Source organism: Antechinus flavipes, chromosome 6 (assembly GCF_016432865.1).
Source record: "Antechinus flavipes isolate AdamAnt ecotype Samford, QLD, Australia chromosome 6, AdamAnt_v2, whole genome shotgun sequence".
Lineage (NCBI taxonomy): Eukaryota > Metazoa > Chordata > Mammalia > Dasyuromorphia > Dasyuridae > Antechinus > Antechinus flavipes.
Window position 1 is genome coordinate 170,350,452 of NC_067403.1, and position 27,993 is coordinate 170,378,444.

General features: G+C 36.6%; 1 protein-coding gene across 1 annotated transcript; it reads right to left on the reverse strand.

Annotated features, from left to right (window-relative positions):
* Positions 1-16,328: 16,328 nt before the first annotated feature.
* On the reverse strand, positions 16,329-17,960 carry UTP3 (UTP3 small subunit processome component). The gene has a single exon (XM_051964443.1). The coding sequence runs from the start codon at positions 17,841-17,843 to the stop codon at positions 16,398-16,400; it is 1,446 nt and encodes a 481-aa protein (XP_051820403.1). The 5' UTR covers positions 17,844-17,960; the 3' UTR covers positions 16,329-16,397.
* Positions 17,961-27,993: the final 10,033 nt, after the last annotated feature.

Here is a 27,993-nt window from a genome sequence, read left to right on the forward strand (position 1 = left end):
TGTTTAAAGCAAAAGCTTTCAAAAGAAATAGTGTTATTTCTTTTTGAAACTGAATTGATAATTATCCTCTCCATGTTCCTTTTATTGAAAAAACGTAATGGATCATAATTAAAAAGCCAAGTAATTGCTCCAATTATAATAGCTAACATTTTGTTCTAGAGTGTCCTGAAATTCCATCTTAATGTATGCTTTTAGTACTGTCAACAAAAATCCAGCTTTTCTGAGACTCTATGGGAAAGTTAGATATGAATATTTGAAGCTATTTTAGTTAGCATCAGGGAAGATAAGATGAGTAGTTTCATGTTCTTTCATCAAATGTCCCCAATGGGACTATCAAAAGAATATCAGAGTAGAACTACAGATCCATCTATCTCTACAAAGTAATTAGTCTTATTTATTTTAGCACTAAAAGCTTTAAGTTGTGTGGTACCACTTTTCTTCTAGTCATTCAGGCCAAAAAGCTCAGTCATATTTCTCCTTGACACCTCATCTTAAAAGTTGCCAAGTTTTGTTGATTCCACTTCCATGATAAACATGTTTAAATTTCTCCATTTATGTAATGTACTGTCCCTTTCATATATGAAAAATTCAGTTGCTGATAGGGGTAGAAAAAGACATCTTATGTAAGTAAAAAGTAAAAATCTATTTGGAAAGAAACACAATTTCTCAGATAAAATGTAAAAGACAGACACAGACTGAGAAAGAATGTAAAGAGAACTTACTCTCAGAAGAATAAATCAAAAGGACTTTTTTTTGAAGGAAGAAATGACTGGAGTAACAGTGATTGAAGGCTATTTGTTCTTCAGCTCATTCCCACGTGAGTACTTTTAAGAGTTGTAAAAGTTATAACTGACAAATCAAATGACTGTTTGGGGACTGAGGGAAGATTAAGTGAAGACTGATTTCATAACTGACTGAAAGGTAGATTTTACCTTATTTTACTTAACAATAAGTCACTGACCATTAGGAGGCTCTGATCTGAGGCATTGGTGTTTCAAAAAAGTTGGCTTTGAAGGCGGCTATGGGGGAAAAAATAAGCAAGAGAATACAAGACAAATATAAGGCAATAAGACAATGCAAGACACAAAGTTTTCAATTGCTGTTCTGAGAACCAGCCAATCGGGAGAGAACCATTGCTTTCCTAATTGACTGGTGAAAGGTTTGAAGCTCATTGAAAGAGAGCTAGATTCTAAAGCTATTTGGACTCATCCTATGGCCCAATTTGCAGCGGAGGAGAGGGAAACTTCTCAAAGAAATCTGGTTGCTTTCAAATTCACTTTCTGGTGTGACACAGAGAAAAAGAAGGGAAGAGAGAGACTCTTAACTACTTTGCTATAAGAAGAAACTTGGTACTCATTAGACAATGCACAGTCCTGTTGAGGAAAGAGCTAGTTGAGCTCGTCTGCATTATCCATCCAGAGTCAACCAGAGAACTTTTTGATTTGCTATTCTGTATGAAGAAACTTAGAGATGAATGGACAAGACATTCTATTTGCAGACCAAAGGAACTTTTCTCTGGATTAAGGAAACTGCTTGTCACAGAAAGGACAAAAACAGACTTTTTTTTTTTTTTTTTTTTTTTTTTTTTTTTTTAAAGAAGTGGCTACATTGTGATTGGTAATGGTCTCTAGTTCATCTTTGGTCACAAATTTCTTTCTCCTCCACAAGTCTGAGAGGTAAACTATCCTATGTTCCTCTAATTTATTTATAATCTCGTTCTTTATGCCTAGGTCATGGACCCATTTTGATCTTATCTTGGTATGTGGTGTTAAGTGTGGGTCCTTGCCTAATTTCTGCCATACTAATTTCCAGTTATCCCAGCAGTTTTTATCAAATAATGAAATCTTATCCCAAAATTTAGAATCTTTGGGTTTGTCAAACACTAGATTGCTATAGTTGACTATTCTGTCTTGTGAACCTAACCTTTTCCACTGATCAACTAATCTATTTCTAAGCCAATACCAGATGGTTTTGGTGACTGCTGCTTTATAATATAATTTTAGATCAGGTACAGCTAGACCACCTTCATTTGATTTTTTTTTCATTAATTCCCTTGAGATTCTCGACTTTTTATTGTTCCATATGAATTTTGTTGTTATTTTTTCTAAATCATTAAAATATTTTCTTGGAAGTCTGATTGGTATAGCACTAAATAAATAGATTAGTTTAGGGAGTATTGTCATCTTTATTATATTTGCTCGGCCTATCCAAGAGCACTTAATATTTTTCCAATTATTTAAGTCTGACTTTATTTGTGTGAAAACTTTTTTGTAATTTTGCTCATATAATTCCTGACTTTCCTTTGGTAGGTAGATTCCCAAATATTTTATGCTATCAACAGTTATTTTGAATGGAATTTCTCTTTGGGCTTATACCCCAAAGAGATACTAAAAAAGGGAAGGGGACCTGTATGTGCCAAAATGTTTGTAGCAGCCCTGTTTGTAGTGGCTAGAAACTGGAAAATGAATGGATGCCCATCAATTGGAGAATGGCTGGGTAAATTGTGGTATATGAATGTTATGGAATATTATTGCTCTGTAAGGAATGACCAGCAGGATGAATACAGAGAGGCTTGGAGAGACCTACATGGACTGATGCTAAGTGAGATGAGCAGAACCAGGAGATCATTATACACTTCGACAACGATATTGTATGAGGATGTATTCTGATGGAAGTGGATTTCTCTGACAAAGAGACTTAACTGAGTTTCATTGGAGAAATGATGGACAGAAACAGCTACACCCAAAGAAGGAATACTGGGAAATGAATGTGAACTATTTGCATTTTTGATTTTCTTCCCGAGTTATTTTTACCTTCTGAATCCAATTCTCCCTGTGCAACAAGAGAACTGTTTGGTTCTGCAAATATGTATTGTATCTAGGATATACTGCAACATGTTTAGCATATATAGGACTGCTTGCCATCCTGGGGGGGGGGGGGGGGGGGGGGGGAGGGGGAAAAAACGAAACATAAGTGATTGCAAGGGATAATGTCGTGTAGAAATTATCCTGGCATGGATTCTGTCAATGCGAAGTTATTATTAAATAAAATAAAATTTAAAAAAAAAAAAAAAAAAAAAAAAAAAGAGAAAGAAAAAAAAAAAAAAAAAAAATAAAGAAGTGGCTACAACAGAAAGTGTTTTTCATTGTTTCTCTGGCTGGAGAATAGTGAGATTTTGTGTAGCCAGGGACTAGTGAAGACCAGAAGGGAATTATTTAGGAGAGATTCATCTTCCTGTAGGCCAGATTGTTCCTGAAGGGATTAAGGATTAAGGATCAAGGCTTGCAGTCTGAAATTATAAATTGCCCTAAACTCATGGTTTTCCCCACTCACAGTGTTGCCAAGCTAGGTAAATATAGTACCTTTTCCTCCATGAATATGAACTAGGCTTATGGGTGGACTGTGATATTTGAATTATTCCTGAATTTGATTTTATGTTGAGGAACTATTAATTCTTGCTTTTTCTTCATTCTTCTCCAGGCTCTACTAGGATTTCCCTCAGACCTTGTACCTCCCAGTACCTCTTTTTAAGGAGGTCTAGTTTCCATGCTAAAAACACCCACTCTGGGTTGATTTCCTCTACCAAGTCCTCAGGCTGGGTACCTTTGGCTTCTTTTTCTTCCCTTCCCCCTCTCTCTTTCAGCTTTCTTTTAAGTATCTTCTTTCCCCATTAGAATATAAGTTCTTTGAGGACAGATACTATCTTTTTAAAATTTATTTATTTATAAATTAATAATTTTATTTATTTTTATTTATACTCCTGGGCCTTTAAACCAGTTGGTACCTAGTAAGCACTTAACAGATGCTAATAGTTGACTTATGATTAAATAAATGCTCAAGAGTTAATAGTGTACTCATGCATATAACTTCTAAATAAAAAGCTATTAAAAACAAAAAGAGTTAATGGTGTCATGTTTTGCAAAGTGCCTGGTACAAAGATACTTAATAAATGCTTATTGAATATTATATAAATGAGAAACACATAGGAGGTCTACTAGTAAGTGTAGTCCAATCATTTCAGTTGCATACAACTCTTTGTGAACCCATTTGGCATTTTCTTAACAAAGATATTGATGTGGTTTGTTATTCCATCTTCTGATAATTTTGTAGTTGAGGAAACTGAGGTCAGCAAGATTATGTGACCTACTCAGGATCACAAAGCTAGTATTTAAGATTAGATTTTAATTCAAGTCTTTTTGACTCCAGGTCTGATGCTCTATTCACTGTACACTTACTGTTATCCCTAAGGAACCCTGAGAATTTTAGTCATAACCATATGGTGGTGATCCATTTCAAGGAATCCTAGATCTGTAGGCATAATTTATGGTAGGCAAGTAAACCCAGAAAGTAAGTATAAGGATGACCATGTTCCATGCAGATGTTGTAATATTATTTATTTCAGAATTTAAGCTTACCATATAAGAAGTCTGTTTTTTCCCCTTGGATTTTTAATCAGAGAAGCAGAATATTGTAGTGGAAAGAGTTGAAATCAAAAGACTTGGATTCAATCCAACTTTTCTATCACAATAGAATTTTGAGGAATTTCATTTCTTAAAATATTATAGATTTAGGTGGAAAAAACCTTAAAGATCATCTTGTCCAGATTGTGAAGTTGAATAGAAAAGGATCATTGTTTGGTATAGAATCAGAGAAAGCTAGGATGAAGTGGGTATATGTTTGGTAAGGAGAAGGAGAGGGGTTGGGATAGGAAGGGGATAGCAATTATTTTAATTTTGTAGAAATATAGAATATGTAGGAGTACAAAATCAAGTCATCAGACAGTACCAGATTTGCATGATCTTAAATGCTCAGAAAAGGAATCTTTTACTCATTGGGTAAGCAGTAACTTAGCCAGTGCTGTGCATAGGGAAGGAAGATTAGTTTGTTAGTGTTATGAAGGATGGCATATAGGAAGGAGAGGAGATGGGAAGACCATTGAGAGGCTGCTGTGGGTCGTCAGACATGTACCAGAGTGATGGCAGAGGAAATACAGAGGATGAGAAAGATGATAGAGGTAGAATGAATGGGAGGAGGTAACTGGCTAGGAAAACATTTTGTACTTAGGAGATTGGGTGAATGGTGATTCCACTTAAATAATAAAGTGAGGAGGAAGAGCAGATTTCTGTGAAAAATTTTAAGTTTTGGACATGTTGTATTGGAGTTACTGGCAGGAGACTTCCTGTAGGAAATCAAGTGCGAAGATACTTGCACAGCAAATTGGATTAGATTGGATTAGGTTGGATTAGATGGCCTCTAAAGTCTTTTCTGTTTTTGTGATTTGGAGACAGGGCAGGGCAGGAAAAATACATCTGGGAGTTAAATTATACAATGAAATCACCCAAGTAATATGAAAATGACTAAGATTGAAAGAAAAGTTATAGATAGGAGGAAAAACCCAGGAGTGTGGTATCTCAGATGTCATACTTCTCATTTGAAACTGCCCATTTCAAATATCCCAGAGAAGAAGGGAATTACAAAAGGATATTAATTTAGCCTGTTCTAAACAAAATTAAAGCTTTTCATTTTTAATTCATACTAATTCTATTCTAACTCCCATTATATTGTTAAATTCCATATAAAATAATTTCCCTAAAGAGAGCCAGCAATGGGTCTATCAGAAATTACCCCTAGACATTTTTTCCCATCATGTAATAAAAACACAATTCCCTTTCTTGAAATTAATATCACCAATATGACTATATATGACCATATTATTGTCCCTATAGACTAAGGGGGCTATTTATTATTCAGATAGTTTGGGGTATACCTCATGGAGTGCACCCTGGCAACTTCCAGAGCTGAAGGACTATTATCCCCTTGTTTTCCTTTGAACTGGAAAGGCCTCTGACTTAGTGGACTTTAAAAGGAAAGTGATCCTATTCCTTTTCTCTTTTCTACGACTTTAAAAGGAAAGTGATCCTATTCCTTTTCTCTTTTCTATGGAATGCAATAAAAATCTGTTCCAAAGCTTCCCTGGGTTTATTTAAAATTTATATTTTTACGTTGCTTTTTGCCTACTTACTCTTCAAGCAGGTACTAAGGTAAAAATATTGTTAATCTAAGCAATGATTAGTCTGTACATATTTCTTTTGTTTAAGTATTGTGCTGAATGAATTTATGGGTCTCTTTATATGGCATTAGGGACCCATGAGACCTTTTAGGAATCTTTTATTGAAAAGGTCTAGGGAAGGAATTTGAAAGAACAATACACAAGCTTCAGCAGGACCCTAGGAAACTTTCCAGAACTGGAAAGAGACAAATGCACCAGGTGTATATCTTACTTTATTTGCTAAAGACAGTAAGTGTTTAACTGGGGGGAAATGTGGTAGGCAATGATAGTCTGGTTTGTGGCATGCGGATCTTGTGACCTGGACACTTCCAGGAAAATACAGGTTGACTGGTAGCAAAGGGGGTTTCTACATGGTAAGAAAGACCACTAATAAGGGGAAAAGCTAGTCTGGCTTGCTAGAAGACATGTACTTAGAAGGTATTATTTGGACAATGCAGAGCTAAGATGAAAAGTAGAAGGCCTGTTCAGAAGACCAACAAAGTGAATCATATCTTGATGGATCACTCTCTTCTCAAACAAAGAACTGGAAACTGAGGGGATGCTCATCAATTGGAGAATGGCTGTATGATTGTCATAGAATATTGCTGTTCTATGGGAAGTAATGAGTAGAAGCTCTTAGGGGAAAAAAAAAAAACCCTGGAAAGTCCTCCAAGAACTCAAAGTGAAACGTACTATATACAAAGTAATAGCAATGTTCTGAAATGACCAGCTATTCTTAGGAGTACAATGATCCATAACTACTCTGAAGGACTTAATATGAAAAATCCTGTTCTTATCTAGAGCAGAAACTGATTGTGGCTGAATACATATTGAATCATACTCTTTTTCTTTTTAACTTTATTTTTCTTGAGTTTTAAAAAACTTTTTAGGAAAATGTTTTTGCATGGGTGGGGATAAGGGAGAATTTGGAACTCAAAAGTTTTTGGGTTTAATATCAAAAATTTGTTTTAAATGTAACTAGCAAAATATTAATTGAATAAGAAATTAATATCTTGATGTATCAGTCTTATGTGAGAGTCTTATTTGCTTTTAAAATTGTTTAATTTGTACTTATGTGCCTTTGTGTTTAGCATTTCTTTTGTGTAGAAAAATTAAATAGTTGTCCCAAACCTGTTATTTAATTATTTTTCTGTAATACTTCTGTAATGTAATACTTACATTAAGTATTTTTCTGCTCCCTATCATTTTGCATCATTTACATATGAACCACATGGAAAACTTTAAATAATTTTCTCAGGGGCTCTGAAGTATGGAATGTAAAAGGTCAAAAAGTGTGAGAAAAGAAGGTTAGCCCCTCTTTCATTAAAAGACAGAAGTGAATCTAGTCACTATATACATAGATCCAGAGGAGGGGCTCCTTAGTGAAAAGGGAAAGGGTAAAGTTGAGCCCAACAGTAGGTCTTATTGGTATATAAATGCTAATTAATATAATTCACTTATCTCTTATGGAACAAAATAGAACATATTTCCAGTTTGTGAATCTTGTCCTCCAGTATTTTCTTCTTTTTGATTATTTTACAAATTTTGGTCTTTGCAGATACTTATCGTACAAATCATCACATTTAGTCCAAAAAGAAGTTCTAATAACTTTTTTCAATGATGAAAAACCAAAAGCCAAACTAAAGCAAAACTTCAATGAGGCATACTTTTTCAGTTTCAAAGATATATTGTGAATCTAAAGTGATTCTGGGGCACCATCTACAGTATGGACAGTGGTAGTATGTACATTTTCATTCTGAGAGGGTTCATTGCTTTATATCCTCTAAGGAAGGAGTTCTAGGCTTTAAAGATCTGGGGATGGGGGATGGAGAGGAGGAGAGGATGAGGAGGGAAAGGGAGCATCGGGGGTCTGTGTGTGTGTGTGTGTGTTTTTTTGTGAAGGTGACCCTAAAGGAGGAGTTAGGTTTCTCATCCTCTGAGTTTGCCTCTGGTCCACAGATTTACTCTGGGAAAATATCTAAGTGCTTTAATGGAGACCTAAATGTGCTTCATGTCTAGAATATCCTCACAATGTGTATAATATGGTATCTTTTAGAAACGTTACTCAGTTTATAATATGGATGTCCTATCTTTTATATTTCAGTTGAGAAATGAGATCAAAAGTCATCTTATAAAAGAACTAACTACCTTTGCTGAATATCCATTCTATGCTATTGTTAATTAAACTTTTGTTAAGTGCTATATGGTCTAGGAGTGTCTTATTTCATTCCAAATGCAAGCCAAACTCAGTAAACCTATCTGAATCAGGCCTACTTGGGAACACACCTCTCCACCCTTATTGAAAATTTAAAAACAATAAAATATCCATAAAGGAAAAGAGGGCCAAAAGATAAATACAGTCACTTTTAAAAATGCAGAAAAGCAAAACTATAAGATACATGCTTTAATAACTACAATTTAATCAAAATTATATTAAAAGATATTTAAATAGAAATTTCCAGATCAAAAAGGAGTCTTATTTAATCTTCAAGAATTGGTAGAAGAAACACAATCATAAAAAGTTAGTAATTTCATCCAAGAAAATTTATAATGATGAAACAATATACCAAGCTTTTGGGAAACAGCCAAAGCAGTCCTTAATGGAAAGTTTATAGCTCTCAATACTATCAAAGGGAGAAGAGAGAAAGGGAGAAAAAACAGATTAATGAACTAGGCATTCAACTATAACCAAAACCAGACAATAATACTATGATCTCACATAAGTCAATAACAAATATGGACATGGTTAGAAAAACAAACAAGCTATACTAAATATGATAAAAAACATAGCTAAAGAGATTATAGTAATGCTTAATATAGCAATGCATAGAATAACCTAGTATTTAAGTACTTTAAGGAAAAGTTAACTGAATTACAGGAAGAAATGAATGGTAAAGCTATAACAAATGGAGATATCAGTATATCCCTTTCAGACCTAGACAAATTTAACCAAAAGGAAAACAAAAAGTATATAAATAGGACTTTAGAATTATATAAATATAACATTCTTGTGATTTCTGATTGAGAACAGAAAGGCATATTCATCCACTCTAACATGGAACTTTCTTTCATGTGCTGTCTCTTATAATTAGAGAATAAGCTTCGTGAGAGCAGGGACTATCTTACTTTTTCTTAGCAGTGCTGAGCACATAATATATACTTAATAAATATATTTTTATTCATTCTTCTATTTAGGATATAAGAGTATGATGAAGTATGAATGAGACTCTGGCATGGAGGATATACAGGGATAAGAAATTTCTGAACACAAAACATTTCCTTATATTTCTTCAAGAAGGAAAGCTTAGTAGTTAGCATTACCTTCCTATATAGGCAATATGGGTCAAAAGAAAACTGCAAATGTCAGATACAGAACTAAAAAATATTATTAAGAGATCTAATTTGAAGTTTTATTTATCATAAAACACATTCACAAAATAAAGGAAAGTGATAAAAGAGTGACTAGCTTAAAATATTTTTCTCTAGAAAACTATATAAAGAAATTGCATGAAAATTGTCTTTGATTTTCCATGCTGCCCCCTTTCTATATGTACTGTTTGACCACTGGACCCAGATGACTCCAGAGGAGAAAGTGAGGTCTTAAACCCAAATTACTGTGTCTTTCATTTATTGGCCAACAGAAGGTCCCAGGTCAAGCCCATTTGGGCTTTGTTTGGATCCAGATTTTCTCAGAGTGAATGTGAATAGAAATAGTTTCTGTTTTGACCAAAAACCTGTAATCTTCCCTTCCCAGATTACTTTTATTATTTTTTACTACATAAAAAAGTCATTCTTTACCTCATTTTTTTTTTCTTACCTAGCCCTAATCATTGAATGAGTAGGTAAAACTGACCTGTTAAAGACCTTAGTTTACAAAGGTGCAGAAAATTGGCCTTTTTGCTGCTCCTTACAGAAACATGTCTTGATATATTTTCACTGGCTCTCCCCCAGACTAGAATCCTCTCCCTTCTTTCTTATAACTCCTGGTTTCCTGACATTCTTCTAGTATTAGCTAAAATCTCACCATCAATAAGATACCTTTTCTGGTCTTCCTTAAAGATAATGCCATTAACCTGTTTTTCTCTCTTATGTACAGAATCATTTGCAGTTTAGATTTTAGGGCAGGGTCAGTTTCTTCCTCTTTCCTCTTCCCCCAAATCCCATTTTTTGAATCTACAATACTTAGCACCATACCTGGCACACAGTAAGCACTTAATACTTACCGACAATAATCAATAAAATGAGCTTTTCAAATTACTTGTATCTGAAATTATATTATGATCAACTTGCTTTTCTTTTAAAAGTATATAATAAATCCAGTATGTTATTTTCAAAGCTGTCCTGCTTATCTGTTTTCTACTGACCTTCATTCTGTTCAAAGAGCTTAAATTCTGAAGAGGTGGCACTATATAAATATAACTAGGATGAATATAAATAAAAAAGTACAAATAAATATAAAGTATCTAAAAGTTATTTTGAGAAGGAGGGTATCAGCAGTTGGTTGGAGAATCAGGAAAGGTTTCTCGTATAAGGTGGCAGTTGAGATGCATCTTGGATGAACATTCCAGAATTGAAAAAAAAAAGTGAAAAAGTGTGGAGGTGGGAGATGAATGCCAGTTTGGTTAAACTGAAGAGTACAGGAAAAGAAGTAACAGTTATATTCAAGGAAGATAGAAAAGTAGTTTGGAGTCAGGATGTCAAGGGCTTTAAAAACTAAATAATGTTGCTTCTATTTAGTTCTGGAGGCAATAGGGAGCTGTTGTTCTTTCTTAGTTCCTGAAGAGGACCAATGACATCATGAGAGTGATGTTTTTGACTTTCAAGTGAATTGGATTCAACTGAGATAGAGCTGTGCAAAGTCATCAGCCTTATTCTCTCCTCCAGAGTCAGTCCTGTAGCAAGACAAAAGTCAAAATGACTGGCAATGGCCTAGCCAATAGAGTTGATTAAAGGAATGACATGATTAGATATGGACAGGAAAATAATTTTGGCAGTGCTATAGAAAATGGACTAGAATGTGGAGTGGATTTGAGTTAGGAAGACCAATTAAAAGGGCACTTCAATAGTTTGGGCCAGAGGTCATAAAGGTTTGAACTATGGTGATGGTTGTGAGTAGAGTATGGGGTCAGATGAAAAGGTTATGGGAGTTAGCAATGAAAAGGTTTGGCAATTGGGACTTGCTTGGTAAAGGAGAATGAGTCAGAGTAACAATATAGTTATTAAACTGCAATCATCTGGTTCCACAGATTAAAAAAAAAGTTTGGAAGAGGTGATTCTGGGGAGAAAGATGTCACATTTTAGACATGTTGAATTTGGATGTTTCTAGACATCTAGTTAGTGTCCGATAGTCAGTGATATGAGACTGAAGCTTGAGGAAGACTGGGGATAGATATAGATTTGTGTATCATCTGCATGAACTCATGGGAGATGATATTACTGAGAGTATATAAAAAGGCGAGAACCCTGACAATTGTGGGGTTATACATAGATGATGATCCAACAAAGGAGGCTGAGAAATGGTTAAATATATAGGAGAACCATTGAGAGAACATATGGTTGATGGTTCTGGTGACATTGAGTATTGATGGGTAGGAGAACTAGGAAAGAAAGGGTGAGGAAAGGATGGCCCAAGAAACCAATCAAACAGAGAAATAAAAAAGGATAAAAATTTAAAAAGCAACCAAAAAAATACGGATTTGATAATAAAGAGATCATTGATAACTCAGGAGAAAGCAATTTCAGTTTACTAATGAGATCAGAAACCAGACTGAAAAAGTTGAGAAGTGAGAATAGAAAGTGGAGGTAATGAAGTTTTTTTTTTTTTTTTCCAGGCGTTTTGCTAAGAAAAGGAGGGAAAATTATATGATTGATAGTTGGGGAGAAAGACGGATCTAGTGAATAGTTATTTAAGAGAAGAATGAATGGCTTGCCTTGCTGCAACAAGAGTTCAGGGTGCATGATTTTCTCCAATTTTTGCACAGCAACATGTGAGTAGTTGAAGAAGGAATAATGTATAGCTGAAGTTTGGCAAAGGATGAGCTGCCACAGGGTAAAGGGTTGAGGAATTCAAGAGTAGATGACAATGCAGATTAAGCTAGTTTAAGGGAGTTTCACAATGAATGTTTCCTAGGAGCAAGCTTTCTCAAATCCCATCTTGTTTTAACCCCACCCCCTGCCCTTTCACACATTCCTATCCTCTACCCCAACAAGAACACTGGTCACAGAGGAGGGGGTGAAGGGGCAGCCAGTACTACAGAGGACTGCTGACTAGTAGAGTCTGAGGGAAATTAGGTTTTAGTAAAAGCAGATGGAAGAAGTTCAGAATGAATAGAAATGTGTTCACTATGGAATAGGAATTTTAGGAGGTATAATGGAAGAGCTGGGCCGGGCAGGATTGGAGTGAGAAATTAACAGGATAGAACTGGCCTGGGAAAGATGGGGTTAGAATAAGGTGGGGATTAGAGAACTACTTGCTTTTCGATAATGGGAGTGGGTGGCCAAAGAATTAAAATGCTACAAATCAGGAAGGATGAAATTGCCATAAATTGGGATCCACTGGAAATTCCAGGCGTCCTCAAACTAGGGCTTGAGGGCCAGATGCGGCAGCTGAGGACCATTATCCCTCTCATCCAGGGCTATGAAGTTTCTTTATTTAAAGGCCCACAAACAAAAGTTTTTGTTTTTACTACAGTCCGGCCCTCCAACAATCTGAGGGACAGTGAACTGGCCCCCTATTTAAAAAGTTTGAGAACCCCTGCGACTGGATCATAGTATGAATTATAATTTTTTCCCATAATTCCAAATTTTTATCTACAACAGTTGGACAAATTCAGCTTCACCAGAACATAGGCCTTTCTCTCATAAATCTTCAACATTGACTATCTTAATTTTTTTTTTACCATTTTTGGCAACTTGATATAAGGCAGTGTCACAATAGTGTTTAATTGATCTTTTGTTTTTACCTGCCAATTATCTTTGTTTTCAATTCATTTAATGTCAAACATTTCTTATATGTCTAACACATTCAAGGTATTAGGAATATATAAAGACAAACTTCAAAACACTCCTTGCCCATATGGAGCTTTTTTTTTTTTTTTTTTTTTTACTGGGATGAGGGATAGATCATGTATACAAAATAAATTCAAAACAAGATAAATTTAGACAATAGAACAATCTAGGAGGAAAAAAAACCCTCAAGCATTTATTAAACATCTACTATGTGCCAGACATTGTGCTAATATCTACAAATATCTCATTTGATACTCACAACTGAGGTGGGGGGAGGTGCTATTATTAGCCCCATTTTATAGTTGAGGAAACTGACAGATTAACTAATTTGCCTTGGATCATATAGCTAGTGTAACTTGAAGTGACATTTGAATTCAGGTCTTCCTCACTCCAGGCTAGCAATATCCTTCCCTACGAGAACCAAGGAAGGTTTGAAGTAGTGCCTTATAGGAAAATAAAGATCCCAAAATATGAGAAAAGAATGCCCTCTAGAAATGGGAGATGTCTTAAGCAAATAAAACAGGGATTCCTGGATGTTAATTTCAGAGGACAGAAAAGTTAAGGTAGAAAACCAAGTAGGTCCAGGGGAATAGAATGAAAAAGAACTGGAAAGGGAAGGAGACACTAGATAGTGGAGGGTCTTGCATAGAATTTTACTTTTTTCTATAAGCAATAGAGAGCAAAAGAGTTTTTGAACAGGGGAATGACCTTGAGTAGTAGCTATACATTAAGAGGAGACAATTCTAAGAGATGTGCAGAGGCAGAATGAAAAGTTGTCAACTAATGTGTTAACATAAAGGAGAGCCAAGAATCAAGGACTAGATCATCTGGTAATTTTCTAAGACTGTTAGCATATTTTAAAATATGAAGTTCCAGAAATATAAACAATCTTAAAGAAAACTGTGGTTAAAATGTAGACTAATAAAAAAATACAAACAAAAACTGTCAAGGCCTACTGGGATTACATACCTAGGTGTTTGGGAGCTGGGAGTACGCTCAATAGAAATCTTGGCTAAAGCAGAAAAAAAAAAATGACTGTTTTGGAAAGTTGGAGATACCACAGAATGTCCAGGAGATATTTAAGGATATTTGGGTATATGCAAAGAAAAATAGTATGATTGAATCCATGAGCAGAAATTAGCAAGGGAAGAAAACATATATGGAGAAAACAATTCTCGATCAAGATATCCATTGTGAGATGGGATGAAAACCTGGCACAAAAGCTTGATAAAATATGGTGAGACAGGTGGGAAGATATCAAGTTACAGAAACCAGGAAAGAGTATTCAGAAAATGGGGATAGTGGTGGTGATACCATCAAATGTCATAAAAGCTAATGGGTTTATTAGCAGAGCTATCAAGGAAAAGGATAAATAATGCTTAAAAGATGAGACAGACCTAATTATGTTTATTGATAATGAGAAAAGAGCTAGCAAAGAAAAACAGAAAATGAGAGGAGTGATAGAAAATAAAGGTTCCATCTTTTCTTTATGGTCCTTCAAGTATAATAATGGATACTTCTTTTAAGTCTTTTTAATGGGAATTTTGGCTGAGGACAACACAACTGACCTCACATTATTGCATTCCTCCTCTTACTGCACACCTCCCAAATTCCCCACATCCGCTGTTGAATGTTGGGAGAGAGTGGTACAGAATAAAGAATACTGCATTTGCTGCCAGAGGATGAATTGGCATTTTCCCTCCGAAATTTACTACCTGTAGGATTTTAGTCCCTCAATTTCTCTAGACTTGGGTTTCTTATCTGAAAAGGTAGCTGGATAAGATATCCTTCAAGGGTCCTTACAGCTAAAAATCTGAAATCTTATTACCTTTTTGCTAAACTTTTTCTGGGTATGTAGTGATTTCATTCACTTAGTATTTTCACATGCAATAATTTTCTTTTATCCTCATATCCCTGAGATGAGCAAACTAGTTGGTACATAGGGCCAAAAATGACTAAATCATTTCCCTTCTTTTAAAAACATTCTCATTTGAACATCCCAAATCAAACTCAAAGTACATTCACTAGAACTATTATTATGTGTGCCCTATCTTTTTGTTTTCAAAACACATGGATAATTTTCAACATTGACTCATGCAAAACCTTGTGTTCCAAATTTTTTCCCTTCCTTCCCCCCATCCTCTTCCATAGAGGTCAAGTAATCCAATACATGTTAAAGATGTGCAATTGTTCTATACATATTTCCACAATTATGCTCCACATGAAAAATCAGATCAAAAAGGAAAAAAAAATGCAAACAACAAAGAGTGAGAATGCTATGTATCCAATCCTCTCTCTGGGTGCAGATGGATCTCTTTATCACAAGACCATTGGAACTGTGTGCCCCATGTTTATGTAAGTTAATGGATAACAGAACATTTCAATCAATTTTGAACTCCTCTCCCTCCTTATTCGGTAAACTAGTCTACCTTTCAAGTAAATGCCCACATCTCTTCCTTTTCCCTCAATTCTATCCTAAGGTATAAGTACTAAAGTAAATTAAATCAGTTTTTCTCCTACTCATTAAACATTTTCCTACCCAAAGTGAGTAGTTACTTGTGCAAGTACAGCTTTTGGAGGATCTCAATTTTAGGCATACCTTGTCAAATTAGTTCATAAATTATGATCCTGCTTATTTTTAAAATGAAACCATCTCTAAACTACCTTTGTAAACTTTTTCAGGATTAAAACCATGCTATTATGTAGGCAAAGCTTTAGCCAAAGAACCTTCGTTCTGTCCTGATTCCACAAAAAGAAAATCTGATGTAACCTAATTTAGCATACGGCAAACCCAATTTTCAATATTTGCATTTGAAGACATTGAATACCTGGAGTGGAATATAATCATCTTAAAGAAGTCAAATGATGAAATTTTAGGCAAGGCAAAAATTTTGGAGATATTTTAAAAATTTCACATCCTCCCCTTTTTGCAGGGGTAAGATTGTTGCCCTTTAAGATCATTAAATGGCCAGGGAACCAATTATGAAATAGATATGGGAAAACCTGATAAAAATCCCTTGATCATGCATAAAACACCATTATCATCTTATCCCTTAAGCAAAGTTATATAAGGAATTATAGGCCTTACTGCAATAAACTTGCACAAATAACTACAAACTTAACTTTCAAAAACTAGGTCCTAAATAAATTTTTCTTTCTTGGAAACAACCTGGGCAGATAAAAAGTTTAACAATAATCAGAAAATTACTTAGTAAAGTTTAAAAATGTTTTACAAAACTACACACCCTAGAAAATTAAAAAGAAAATCAACTTGTAGCTGGATTGAAAATTTTATTATTTCAAAATATACTGCTTAGAGTTTAAACGAAGTACATTAACTTTATTTCAACTTAATACTCTTTTTGACTCCAGCACGAATGCCAGACAATTCACCAGAATATTTGTATTCTTCTGTGCGAACTTGAGGGACCTGACCTCTTCTGCGAATTTTGGCTCTCCTGAACTTCTCACGATGTTTAACTCTAGGATTCCTATCAATTTTCTTCCTTCGGGGTGTAAGTCCCTTATTTTTGGCAATTTGGTAGGTAATAGCTCTCTTTGCATTTGAATCTGCCAGTTCAGCCTCCTCCTCTTCTTCCTCCCCCTTTGCTTCTTCTTCTTTCTTTCTTTTTAATTTCAGTCTCTCTTCCATTTCTTTATAGTGTTTCAGCGCAGCTTCTTCATCTAAATCAGAGTCCTCTGCAGGGCTCATGACAGCAGAGACATCGAGAGTCTTGGGAAGGGATTTTGGTTTGGGCCTTGTGGGAGGTTTCTTTAGCTTTGCAGCTACTTTTCCATCACCATCAATCTGTGAAAGAAGACAACGGATTTCAGGTGACAGTCTCTGGTCCACGACGGCCAGCTTATTGATTAAGTTTCGATAGGTGACCAGTCTCTCTATGACAGGGTGCCCATGAATGGGGACACGCCTGGCTTTGAGCACCAAGTAGAAACTGATGTTGGAGCAATAGTTGAGATAGAGGCTGTACTTGGTCTTCAGGTAGCGGCTACCCTTCCCGGGGGGGATGATCCCCTTTTCCACCATGTGCAGCAGTGGCTCCAGCTCATCTTTCACCTCTGTCAGCTTGGCTTTCAGGTCCTCGATCAGCTCCAGCAGCTCCGGGGACTCCTTCCGAAGCATCTTGAGTTTCTCCTTTGTCGGCACTTTGTCCAGGTCCTTCACCACGCGGGTCTGGGCCTCCTCAGGCACAGGCTGCGCTGACTTGCCGAACGCCTGCACCCAGCTCAGCCCGAAGTCGTCCTCCTGCAGGGCCTGGGTCAGGCGCCGCTGGATGAGCTGGGCCTCCTCCTCCTCCTCCCGCTCCTCCTCGTCGGCTTCCTGCTGGCTCTTACCCTTGGAGGCCCGGTAGTCCGTGTTGTAGTACAGGTTTTTCCTCTGGCCCCATGACAGGCTGGGGTCGGCTTCGGCGTCATCTGCATCACTGAGTACGGAGCTGCCCCCTACACTGCCCGCATCCTCCTCCTCTTCCTCCTCCTCGTCTTCTTCTCCCGCCTCCTCCTCCTCCTCTTCTTCTTCCTCGTGCTCATCCAGACCTAGCACCTCTTCCTCCTCGTCTGCGTCCTCTGCCCCGCTCTCCCCATCGCTCCACAAGGGAGCCAGAGCCGCCTGCGACCGCGCCTCATGGAAGGCTTCTACCTGGTCCTGAAAGTAACTGGGGTCCCCCGGGGAGGGCGGCGGTCCCTGCTCTTCCTCCTCCTCCTCCTCCTGTTCCTGGATCCGAGCCGGCCGACGGATCCCGACCCCACGCTTCCGAGCCTTACCCATCGCGGCAGCAGCTCCGGGACCAACTCAAGATTCAGGAGCAGCCAGTTCCGCGCTTCTAACGACCGCGCGGTGCCGAAACCGGTAGTTCGGGAGCGAGGTTCCTCCTCTTCCGGTTCCCAGCATTCCAAGGCGCGAGAGTATCTAGAGTACTTCCGTTAACAGCGTTTTTTGACGTAATCTCCGTCCACGTACACTTGAACGTTACGGCCTTCCAGCGCGCTCCTAATCACGCTCCACATGGGCCTGGCGGAGAAGCCAGATCCGCTTCTTGCGCGAGCGCGCACAGCCACGTCAGGAGGTTGGGGTGGGACATCTCGAGAGACCGGGGCTGCGTCACAGCGCGGAGAGGGTTTGATAGGAGACTTCCACCCCTGCTCAGCGTCTCCACACCATTGGACTATTCGGCTGTCGATTAGCTAGCGGTACTGGACTGTCCACCGGGAGCCCTGCGGGCTTCTGGAAAAAACCCCCGATCTTTAAGTGGACAGGACCATCGCTCTCTGCCGACTCAGACCTCATATTTCCGGGATATTTTGGGCTTTGGAAGAGAAAGCCACATAAGGAACGAGTCCTGCGCCTGGCGAGTCACTAGTAGTTAACCGAAACTTTTTATGTGCCTATTCTGTGCCACGCATGTGCTAAAGCCACTGGACGTACCTAGAAAGGTCAGAGTCAGATCCTACCTTCAGGAAGCTTACAGTCTAATGGGGAAAATAACGAGCAAACTGTTATGTACAAACAAGCACAAAGCAGGTTTTAACCGGAAATAATCAGGGGTCTTCCAGCAGAAGGTGAGATTTTAGTTGAGACTTGGGGGAAATAAGTAGAAGGTGAGGAGGACAAGTTCTAAAGTCTCTTCACCGGTGCAGATTGCCGCCTCTCCTACGATGCATGCTGGGGAGGTGAGGTGACCTACTCTCAGTGATCCAAAATTAGAGAGACAAAGCTCTTCCCTCTTCCTAGTTTTGAACTAGCATCATGATAAACTGTCCTCTCATAGTCTCTTTTTTTAATATTTAAAATTTTGCTTTTTAAAATTCTGAACTTAAGACCTATTTTCCCCCTATTAGAACAGAAAAGAAGATTGCACTTGAAATACTAATCTATTTTGCTTACGGCTTTCTTTTAAAAGCATTTAGGGTGTCCCAAAAGTCTTTTTAATTTTTATTTATTTTTAACACACATTGTTTTATAAAACATATTGGGAGAGAGAAATTGGAGCAAAAGGGAAAACCATGGGAAGGATTAAAAAAAAAAGTAAATAAGTGAACATAGCATATGTTGATTGACATTCAGTCTCCTTAGTTCTTTTTCTGGATGCAGACGGTGGGATATTCTGTCCATAGTCTATTGGGATTTCTTTGAATCCCCTAAGTCTTAGTGATGTTATAAGCTTTAATAGTGTAAGAAAGACATATGATATCTTAATTTTTTTTAGTTTAAAAGTCTTATTGAATCACCTGACTTTGTGACCCTATTTGGGGTTTACTTGGCAAGGATACCAGAGTGGTTTGTCATGGATGCTGAAGTGGTTTGTCATCTCCTTTTTCAGTTCATTTTCGGGTGAAGCGACTTGCCAGGAGTTACACAACTACTGTCTGATGGCAGATTTGTACTCAGGTCTTCTTGACCGCAGAGCTAGTACTTTATCCATTGTGCCATCTGCATTAAAAGTTTTCAGTTTTAATAATAAATCCTCGTACAGTTGTAAGCTTTAATAGCATTTAAAACTGCTCTGACTTGGGTCATGCTGTACACTCACTATGTATATCATCTCCATATTATCTAAATTGTTCTGTTCCTACTGACCTTGTTTCTGTTCTCTAGTACATAGTCATTATTAATTTTTTTTTTTTTTAATCAGCAACCTCTATTCACTGTGACATGGTACAGTGAAGATCTCACATACTATTGTAACAAATACTTGCTGTCCTTGGATAATAGACTGTCTAAAAAGACTGCTTTCATATTTGTAAAAGTTTATCTTTTTTTTAACCCTTTCCCCCCTGCTTTTGAACAGGGAATTTTTTTTTTAATGCTGATAATAAATTCTGCTACGTGCACTCCAAATATTCATCTTTTTTCCTTTGGCTATTTCTTTTTTTCCCTCTCCTGATCCTATAAAATGATTTACATCCTGCTGCAAAATGCTGCTGATTGTGTATTCTAAGCTGTCAGTGAAAGCAGATTCCTTAGCATTCTGATAAATCTGAGTTCGGCTTCTTGTTTTTGACCTAACATCATCAATACCTCTCCCAAGATGTTGAGAGAATTCCTCAAACTATTGATGTATTAATTTGCAAATTTTCCTAGGCCTTTTATATAGCATATAATACTATTGATCACACCAATCTGTTAAGACACTTTCTCCCCTCCCCCATATTTTTTACAAATATTTTTAGTTTTTCTCATATCAAAGGCTCCATCTTCAGTTCTCTTCACTTTTCTTTAGTGACTTAATTAGCACTTGGATTCAATATCATCTATATTGAATTATATTGATGGTTCCCAGGTTTATACAGCTAGTTCCTTTTGAATTTAATTTCCTGAATCATCAACTCTTTATTGGACATTGAATACTCCAATTAAATATGAACATAATGGAATTTATTATCTCTCCTTTGCCTCTGGCAAACCACCCCTCTTCTCTGTTTCTGTTGAGGCCATTTCCATCATAATCTTGGTGCCATCTTCAATACTTGCTGTTCTTTTATCCTATTGTGCAATCATTTGCCAAGTCTTGTAGTGTCTCATGTCGTCGTCTTCTTCACATGGCTACCAGTCTGGTGATCACCTTTCAAGCCTCCCCTGTGGTATAATAAATTATATAGTCTGTCTTCACTCCAATTCATTTTCCTGTATCTCATATGTGACCATCTCACCCTAATGCTCAAAAAGATTTAGTCTTTCTGCTTGCTTCTAAAAATTTAATAAAACTCCATCAGTTTGAATTTTAAAACTCTTCACAATCTTGTTTGAGTTTACTTTTTTCCCCCCTGGCCAAAAAACAGACAGAGAAGAGGCTATTTTGTTTTTATCTTTGTATTTTTTAGTGCCTAGCATAATTAGCAGACCTAGTGAGTATGTGTGAAATAAAATGGAATGTTTTAGATGCTTTAAAGTCTTTACAAGGTAAATTCTGGAAAGATTTCCAATGGGCATGGGGTAAATAAAAAAAAAAGTTTTCACTACAGAAGAATTGATATTACACATTAATCCTTTTATGCACTCTTCTGATCCCTCATTCATCTAACCAAATTCCCTTAATTGTTGTTCTCACACATGGCATTCCTTCTGTTTCTGTGTCTGCCTCAGCAGTCCTGAAGGAATATTCCCTGTTCTGAGTAAGCTCACTTGTCCTTTAATTGACTTCTCAAGGAAAGTTCACTTTGACTTCTCAAAGAATGTATCATGTATGCGTTGGCTGCTTATCTATGTTGAAGAAACTAGCTCCTCCTGAAACTCAAGGACAGTACTTGGGAGATATGGCTAATCTTCCATGTATCTCATTTATTAATTACAACCTTGCTGCCCCTCATGATTATCTCCTTGATGAGCTAACACATCTGTATTCCCATGGTTAATAGCCAAGAAGATGGACCGAAGCCCAAAGCCCCTGGCCCATCCATATTCCAAATCCCTGGCCCAAAGCCACTTTGTCTGAAACCCCATAAAAGCCCCTGCTCTGAAATGGCTCATTGGAGTCTCATCTATGATGAGGACGCTCTTCCTTGGAACCATTCCCAGTTTGGGACTCATAGGCTGAACACAGTACTCCCTAGCCACAGTGAATCAGAGTCAGTGCTCCCCTGAATTGGTGATGTTTTCTCTCTCTTTTTCTTCTATTCTGATTATTATATTAATAATTGTAATGTGTTTAGTTATTATGCTTATATGCTGGTTTTATTATTGCAAAAGATCTATTCTTTGCTGCGTTTAGATATTATTAAAGTTCTTTTATATTTGGCTTCTAAAACACATGTATCATTTGTGATAGCGAATTTGAACTTTAAAATCTTTTAAGTCCCCAGTACTTGGAATGCATTTAATTCTCTTGGTTGCTTCTGAGGTCCCTTGGTTCCTTCAAAGCCCAGCTTAGGTACCTCCCTTCCCCCAACTATTAATGCCTCTGCATTGCTTCTAAAAAGTTTGTATTTACCTTGTTATATTAAATGTTTAACTTATTTCTCTAGATCTGTTGGAGAGTACAAATTCTTTGAGTGCAGAGATTATTTCTTTAGTGGTTTTTTTTTTGGGGGGGGTCTTAGCAGTGTCTGGCACAAATGCTTATTGATTCATTAACAATGAAGACTAAATATTTTGCCTTTCTTCGATACTGTGAGTTATATAGACTATTCGAGTCTGGAGGGAGTCACTTTTCCCATAGATCCTGAATTCTTTGATATTGGGGGGAGGGAGAAGTTCAATTCTGTGGTGGCATTTTTAATCTGGAGTGACTGTGGAGGCATTTGAGAAAGATGGGACTCACTATGATTGATTGTAGAAACTTTTTGTTATTGTTCAATTAATTTTCAGTTGTATTTGACTCTTTGTGACCCCATTTAGGATTTTCTTGGCAAAGAGACCATTGTGGTTTGCCATTTCCTTCTCCAGCTTGTTTTACAGCTGAGGAAATTGAGGCAAAGAGGTCAAGTGACTTGTCCAGGGTCACATAGCCAGCAAGTGTCTGAACCCAGGTTTGAACCCAGGAAGATGAGTCTTTCTGACTCCAGATCAGGTATGCTATCCACTGTGTCACAAGCTGACTCTTACCTAGTAATCCTTAATTTTCCTACTTGATGGGGCTAGTTGAGGCTTAATTACAGAGCAATACCATAAATCTGAAGGGTTGTATTGGTCCCTTGGGGGAAGGCAGGGCCTATTACAGATAGAAAGATTGATATATAATTTGTTGACTGACTAACCACTAAGTGCTGAGAATACAGATATTTACAAAAAAGACAGTCCTTATCCTCAAGGAGTTTACATTCTAATGGATGAAGGGGGAATAGCACATAAAGAGGATCCAGAAAGTTGAGAGGGAGATAGCTGTGAAAAGCCAGGCTGCTGCTAAGAAGATGAAACAGTATAGAATAAGGAGTGAAGTGAATGTGGCTTGTGCATTGTTAAATGGTGATTTGAATTGGGGGCTTAACAGAATAGGGGACTTCAGAGTAGTGCTATCACCAGGAAGGGAAGTTGCTGGTGAGAGTAGGGAAGGATGTCTAGAGAATGAGGAAAAAAGTGGATGGAAAGGGGAATTTTCTTTCTTCATTCATTTGATGTAATAAATTTGCTTCTTTCTGTATTTAGCGTAGCACCTGGTACATAGGTGCTTAATAAATGTATGTTTATTGATTGATTATTGTATTAATGTTTGTTTTAATAAATTTGTTCCTATGACTTTAGTGCTTACAAGGAATTTGAAAACTGCAAAAAAAAAAAAAAAAAAAAGCTGCCAAGGCCAGATGTTTCTGGAGGACATACTCTCTTGTTGCAGATCTGAGCCATGATAGTGTTGCTGATAAATTCTCAAATACATAGTCATTCTGTCCTTGACTGATATCTGGGTTACATTTTGATGCCATTTCCTGGTGCAAATTAAGGAGATGGGGAGAAGAAAGTCCTTCTATTCTCTCCTAGTTGCCATCACTGTCTCCTCCAGATACATAGATTGTTTTATCTTCTTCAGTTTTTTATGTTACTGGCCTTCCCCTCCCAATCCTCATCACTGAATCTTATGAGGACAGACAGACTTTATTTTTCCAGTTTTTTTTTCTTCAAATGAAAAGAAGAGAGAAGCATTTTCTATAGAACCAGAAACATTGGCTAGTTATAATTCAATGAATCAGTTCACTTTTTTAAAAAAATATTTTATTTCATTTTATTTAATAATAACTTTATATTGACAGAATCCATGTCAGGGTAATTTTGTCAGTTCACTTTTAATGATTAAATTTGACCAACTACATGGCTAAAGTCAGTAAAATATATAGAAATTGGTAAGAAATGAATGTGATAAATGTCCTTAAGATGTTACTAACCATAAATATGTATAATTATTCCTTGCCAGAATATTTACTCTTATATAAACAATAACTTTTACTACATTTCTTTTCCAGAGAGTGTGCCTATTGCCAAGTTTAAAAAAGAGACTCTTAAGAGTTATTCTTTTTTTTGGGGGGGAAACAACATTGACTGGATTATAAAATTGGTTTTCTTTGATGATATCAGTGGACTTGAGGAGTTATAATTCCCACTTCCCTTTTTTCTTCCTTTCTTTGAGTATGTGGACTGCCCTATACCTTCAGTGCTAATATTTCAGAGAAGCAACCTTAGATAAAAAGTGGTTATGAATTATTGTGTTCCTACAGGTAAATTTTACATATCAATGAATATGTAATGTGATTGGAAAGATACTTTAAAGGTCATATAATCTAAGCAATCAAAGCCAGGACTAGAATCCAGAACTTAAGACTTCCCCTCCACTCTTCAACCAAGGTATCCCTGTCTCTGCCAGGCATGCTCAGGTGAAATGTCTGAAGAGTTTTCATCTTGGACTTCAGTCACTGATAATAGGTAATAATTTTGATGACAGTAATATATCATGATCCAGTCACATTCTATGAGTTCCCCAAGATGCAAATTGTGCTTTTTTATTGCTGTAGCCTGTGCTTTGCTTCTGGGACCAGCCACTGGGGGTCACTGAGGCCTTGAATCTGTCTGCCTAGCCCAAGTTAACATTTGGAGGGAGCAAACTTGTGGTTGCATGCTGCTCAATTCTTGATTATATCCCATTATATGGATTAGCCTCCCTTGTTCGCTGATGTATTCTCTCATCATTGTTCCCTCTTTCCTGAATGTCTTCCTTCTTTTTCTGTAATTCTGCCATGGTCTGTATAGTCAGGCACTATTTGAGGGCTAACAGTTTCTTTACTCTCTGTAATAGAGTAAAAGTAAAAAAGAGTAAAAAACAGAAAAGTTTTTCTGTTATTACCTTTGAGAATATTCCTCAAGGTATTTTGTCATCCCTTCCTTAAACTTCCTCACTTAATTACAAAGAAAGTAAGAGATTTAACAAATGCTTATGACTTTCATATATCTAGCCCCTTACTGACTCATTTTAGTCATGGGAGCAAAGAGTCATATATGTTTACAGTCCCCTTCAGAGGTCACACATGGCTTCTGATAACTTCTTTCTTGCTAAATCAAGATCATCTGGTCTGTAATGACTTAGTGTCTATAGAGAATCCCATATTAGGTCTTTCTTGCCATCAATTAATAATTAGGATACCTTCTCTGGTTCTTTCCATGGCCATCATTGCTTCTTTTCCTTGATGGTCTCATCTTCCTCCCTTATTCTTGAGATAATATGTGCATTAGTATATTAATTTTTTCCCCCATTTTTTAAATTTTTAGTTTTTATTGTCACATTTAGTTTTTATATTTTCATTTCCAAGTATAATCTTTTCTTCTTAGTGAGCTTTCTGTCATGATAAAGGAAAAAAAAAATCAGTTCAGCAAAACCACATCAACTAAGTCTGAAAATATATGAAATATTCGAATGTATAATTACCCCATCTTGTAACAATATATAACAAACATGGATAAACATGAACATTTCACTTTAAAAAGACATAAAAGAGGATTGTATATGAAATAGAAATTGGACTTTAAGAAGAGTTACTCTATTTGTTCTTTTTCTCTGCTGCTGTCTCTGTGACTTTACTGCAGTCTTTCATTTTATTTTTGTGTGTCTCTGACTGTCTGTCTCTCCTCTCATCCTCTTTATTTCCACCTTCACCTCTTTATTTTCCCTCCCTCCCTCCCAGTTTTTTAAAAGAGTATTTTACTTGATATCCAGGCACTATCTCTCAAACTTCCAACAAGGTGAGAAGGGGGAAACACCTCCTTGCCCCCCATCCCAGCAGCAATATCAATTATATACATATGTTAGGGAGAGCATGGACTTGCCTAGCCCTTGACTACTTTTAAATTTTTCTTTCTTTCTTTTTTTTATTAAAGCTTTTCATTTTCTTTTTGTTTTCAAAAAAATCTTTACTAGAAAATATACTTTTTTAATTATAGCTTTTTATTGACAAAACATATTGCATGGGTAATTTTTCAACATTGACTTTTGCAAAAACTTCTGTTCCAACTTTTCCCTCCCTCCTCCTAGATAGCAGGCAGTCCCATACATGTTAAACATTAACAAAGTATATGTTAGATACAATATATGTATACATATTTATACAGTTGTTGCACAAGAAAAATCATATTTAGAAAGAAGATAAAAATAACCTGGGAAGAAAAACAAAAACGTAAGTAAACAACAGCAGAAAAAGTGCAAATGCTGTGTTGTGGTCCACACTCATTTCCCAGTGTTCTTTCACTGGGTGTAGCTGGTTCTGTTCATGACGGATCAATTGGAACTGATTTGGATCCTCTCATTGCTGAAGATAGCCATGCCCATCAGAATTGATCCTCATATAGTATTGTTGTTGAAGTGTATAATGATCTCCTGGTTCTGCTCATTTCACTTAGCATCAGTTCATGCAAGTCTCTACAAGCCTCTCTGTAATCATCCTGCTGGTCATTTCTTACAGAACAATAATATTCTAAAACATTCATATACCACAATTTACTCAGCCATTCTCCAGTTGATGGGCATCCATTCAATAAAGCTTTTCATTTTTAAAACGCATGTGTAAACAATTTTTCAATGTTAACCCCTACAAAGCCCCTTGTTCCAATCTTCCCTCCCCTTCCCCCATCTTCTCCCTTAGATGGCAAGCAATCCAATATATGTTAAACATGGTAGAAATATATGCTAAATCCAGTATATGCATACATATTTATACAATTACCTTGCTGCACAAGAAAAATCAAATTAAACAGGAAAAAATGAGAAAGAAAAAATGTAAACAAATAACAAAAAGAGTGAAAATGCTGTCTTGTGATTCACACTCAGTTCCCATAATCCTCTCTCTGGGTATAGATGACTCTCTTCATCACAAGATCATTGGAACTGGCTGGAATTATCTCATTGTTAAAAAGAGCCATGTCCATCAGAATTGATCATCATATAATCTTATTGTTGCCATGTACCATGATCTCCTGGTTCTGCTCATTTCATTTAGCCTCAGTTCATGTAAGTCTCTTCAAGCCACTCTGAAATCATCCTGATAGTCATTTCTTCTTGTTATTCCATAACATTCATATACCATAACTTATTCAGCCATTCTCCACCTGATGGGCATCCACTTAATTTCCAGTTTCTTGCTACTACAAAAAGGGCTGCCACAAACATTTTTGCACATGTGAATCTCTTTCCCTCCTTTAAGATCTCTTCGGGATTTAAGCTCAGTAGGAACATATGCACAGTTTGATAATTTTTTGAGCATAGTTCCAAATTGCTCTCCAGAATGGTTGGACTCATTCATAGTTCCACCAATGTCCCAGTTTTCCCACATCCCCTCCAACATTTGTCATTTTCTTTTCCTACCATCTTAGCCAATCTGAGAGGTGTGTAGTGGTGTCTCCCTGACTGCTTTTTGAAAAGTTTAAATGTTGATAACAAAAGATAATTGCATCATTAGATTTTGAGAACTGAACGAGACCTTGAAGTTAAGAAAACGGATCTTACACATTTATCAGAGGATAAATGATAGTGAGTTACTGTTGTTAAAGTTTTATTGGAGAACACATAAATTGCACCTTACCCTCAAAAGAAAAAACCGATTTTAATACTTGATAAATTTATAATTGCTGGTGTGGATGCCGAGATTTCTTTTTTGTTCATAGAACAAGTGAATTAAATCCAGAGCTTTGTTCTCATGAGAACTACTAGAGAGAACATACTAGGGAACATACTACAATACTAGATAGTAATTATCTTTTGATTAAAGCAGGCTATTTTTGTCTTATGAATTTAAATGAGGAGCTCTTCAAGAGTTTGGATATGAAGACATAGACTAGGATTTAGGGCTTGTTTTCCTGGTTTAGGTCCTTCCCTTTGAAGCCATAAATTTAGAAAAGAAATATTCAAAAAATAAGATAATTCTGTCATACTATACAATAAACAGCAAAGTTAGGGATGCATCATTAACTAATTTGCCAGTTTAAATTTTGTAACTATTTTCAAATTATG

Excerpts from the sequence above, each read along its gene's own strand:
- UTP3 (XM_051964443.1), bottom strand. The coding sequence starts at position 17,843 with ATGGGTAAGGCTCGGAAGCGTGGGGTCGGGATCCGTCGGCCGGCTCGG.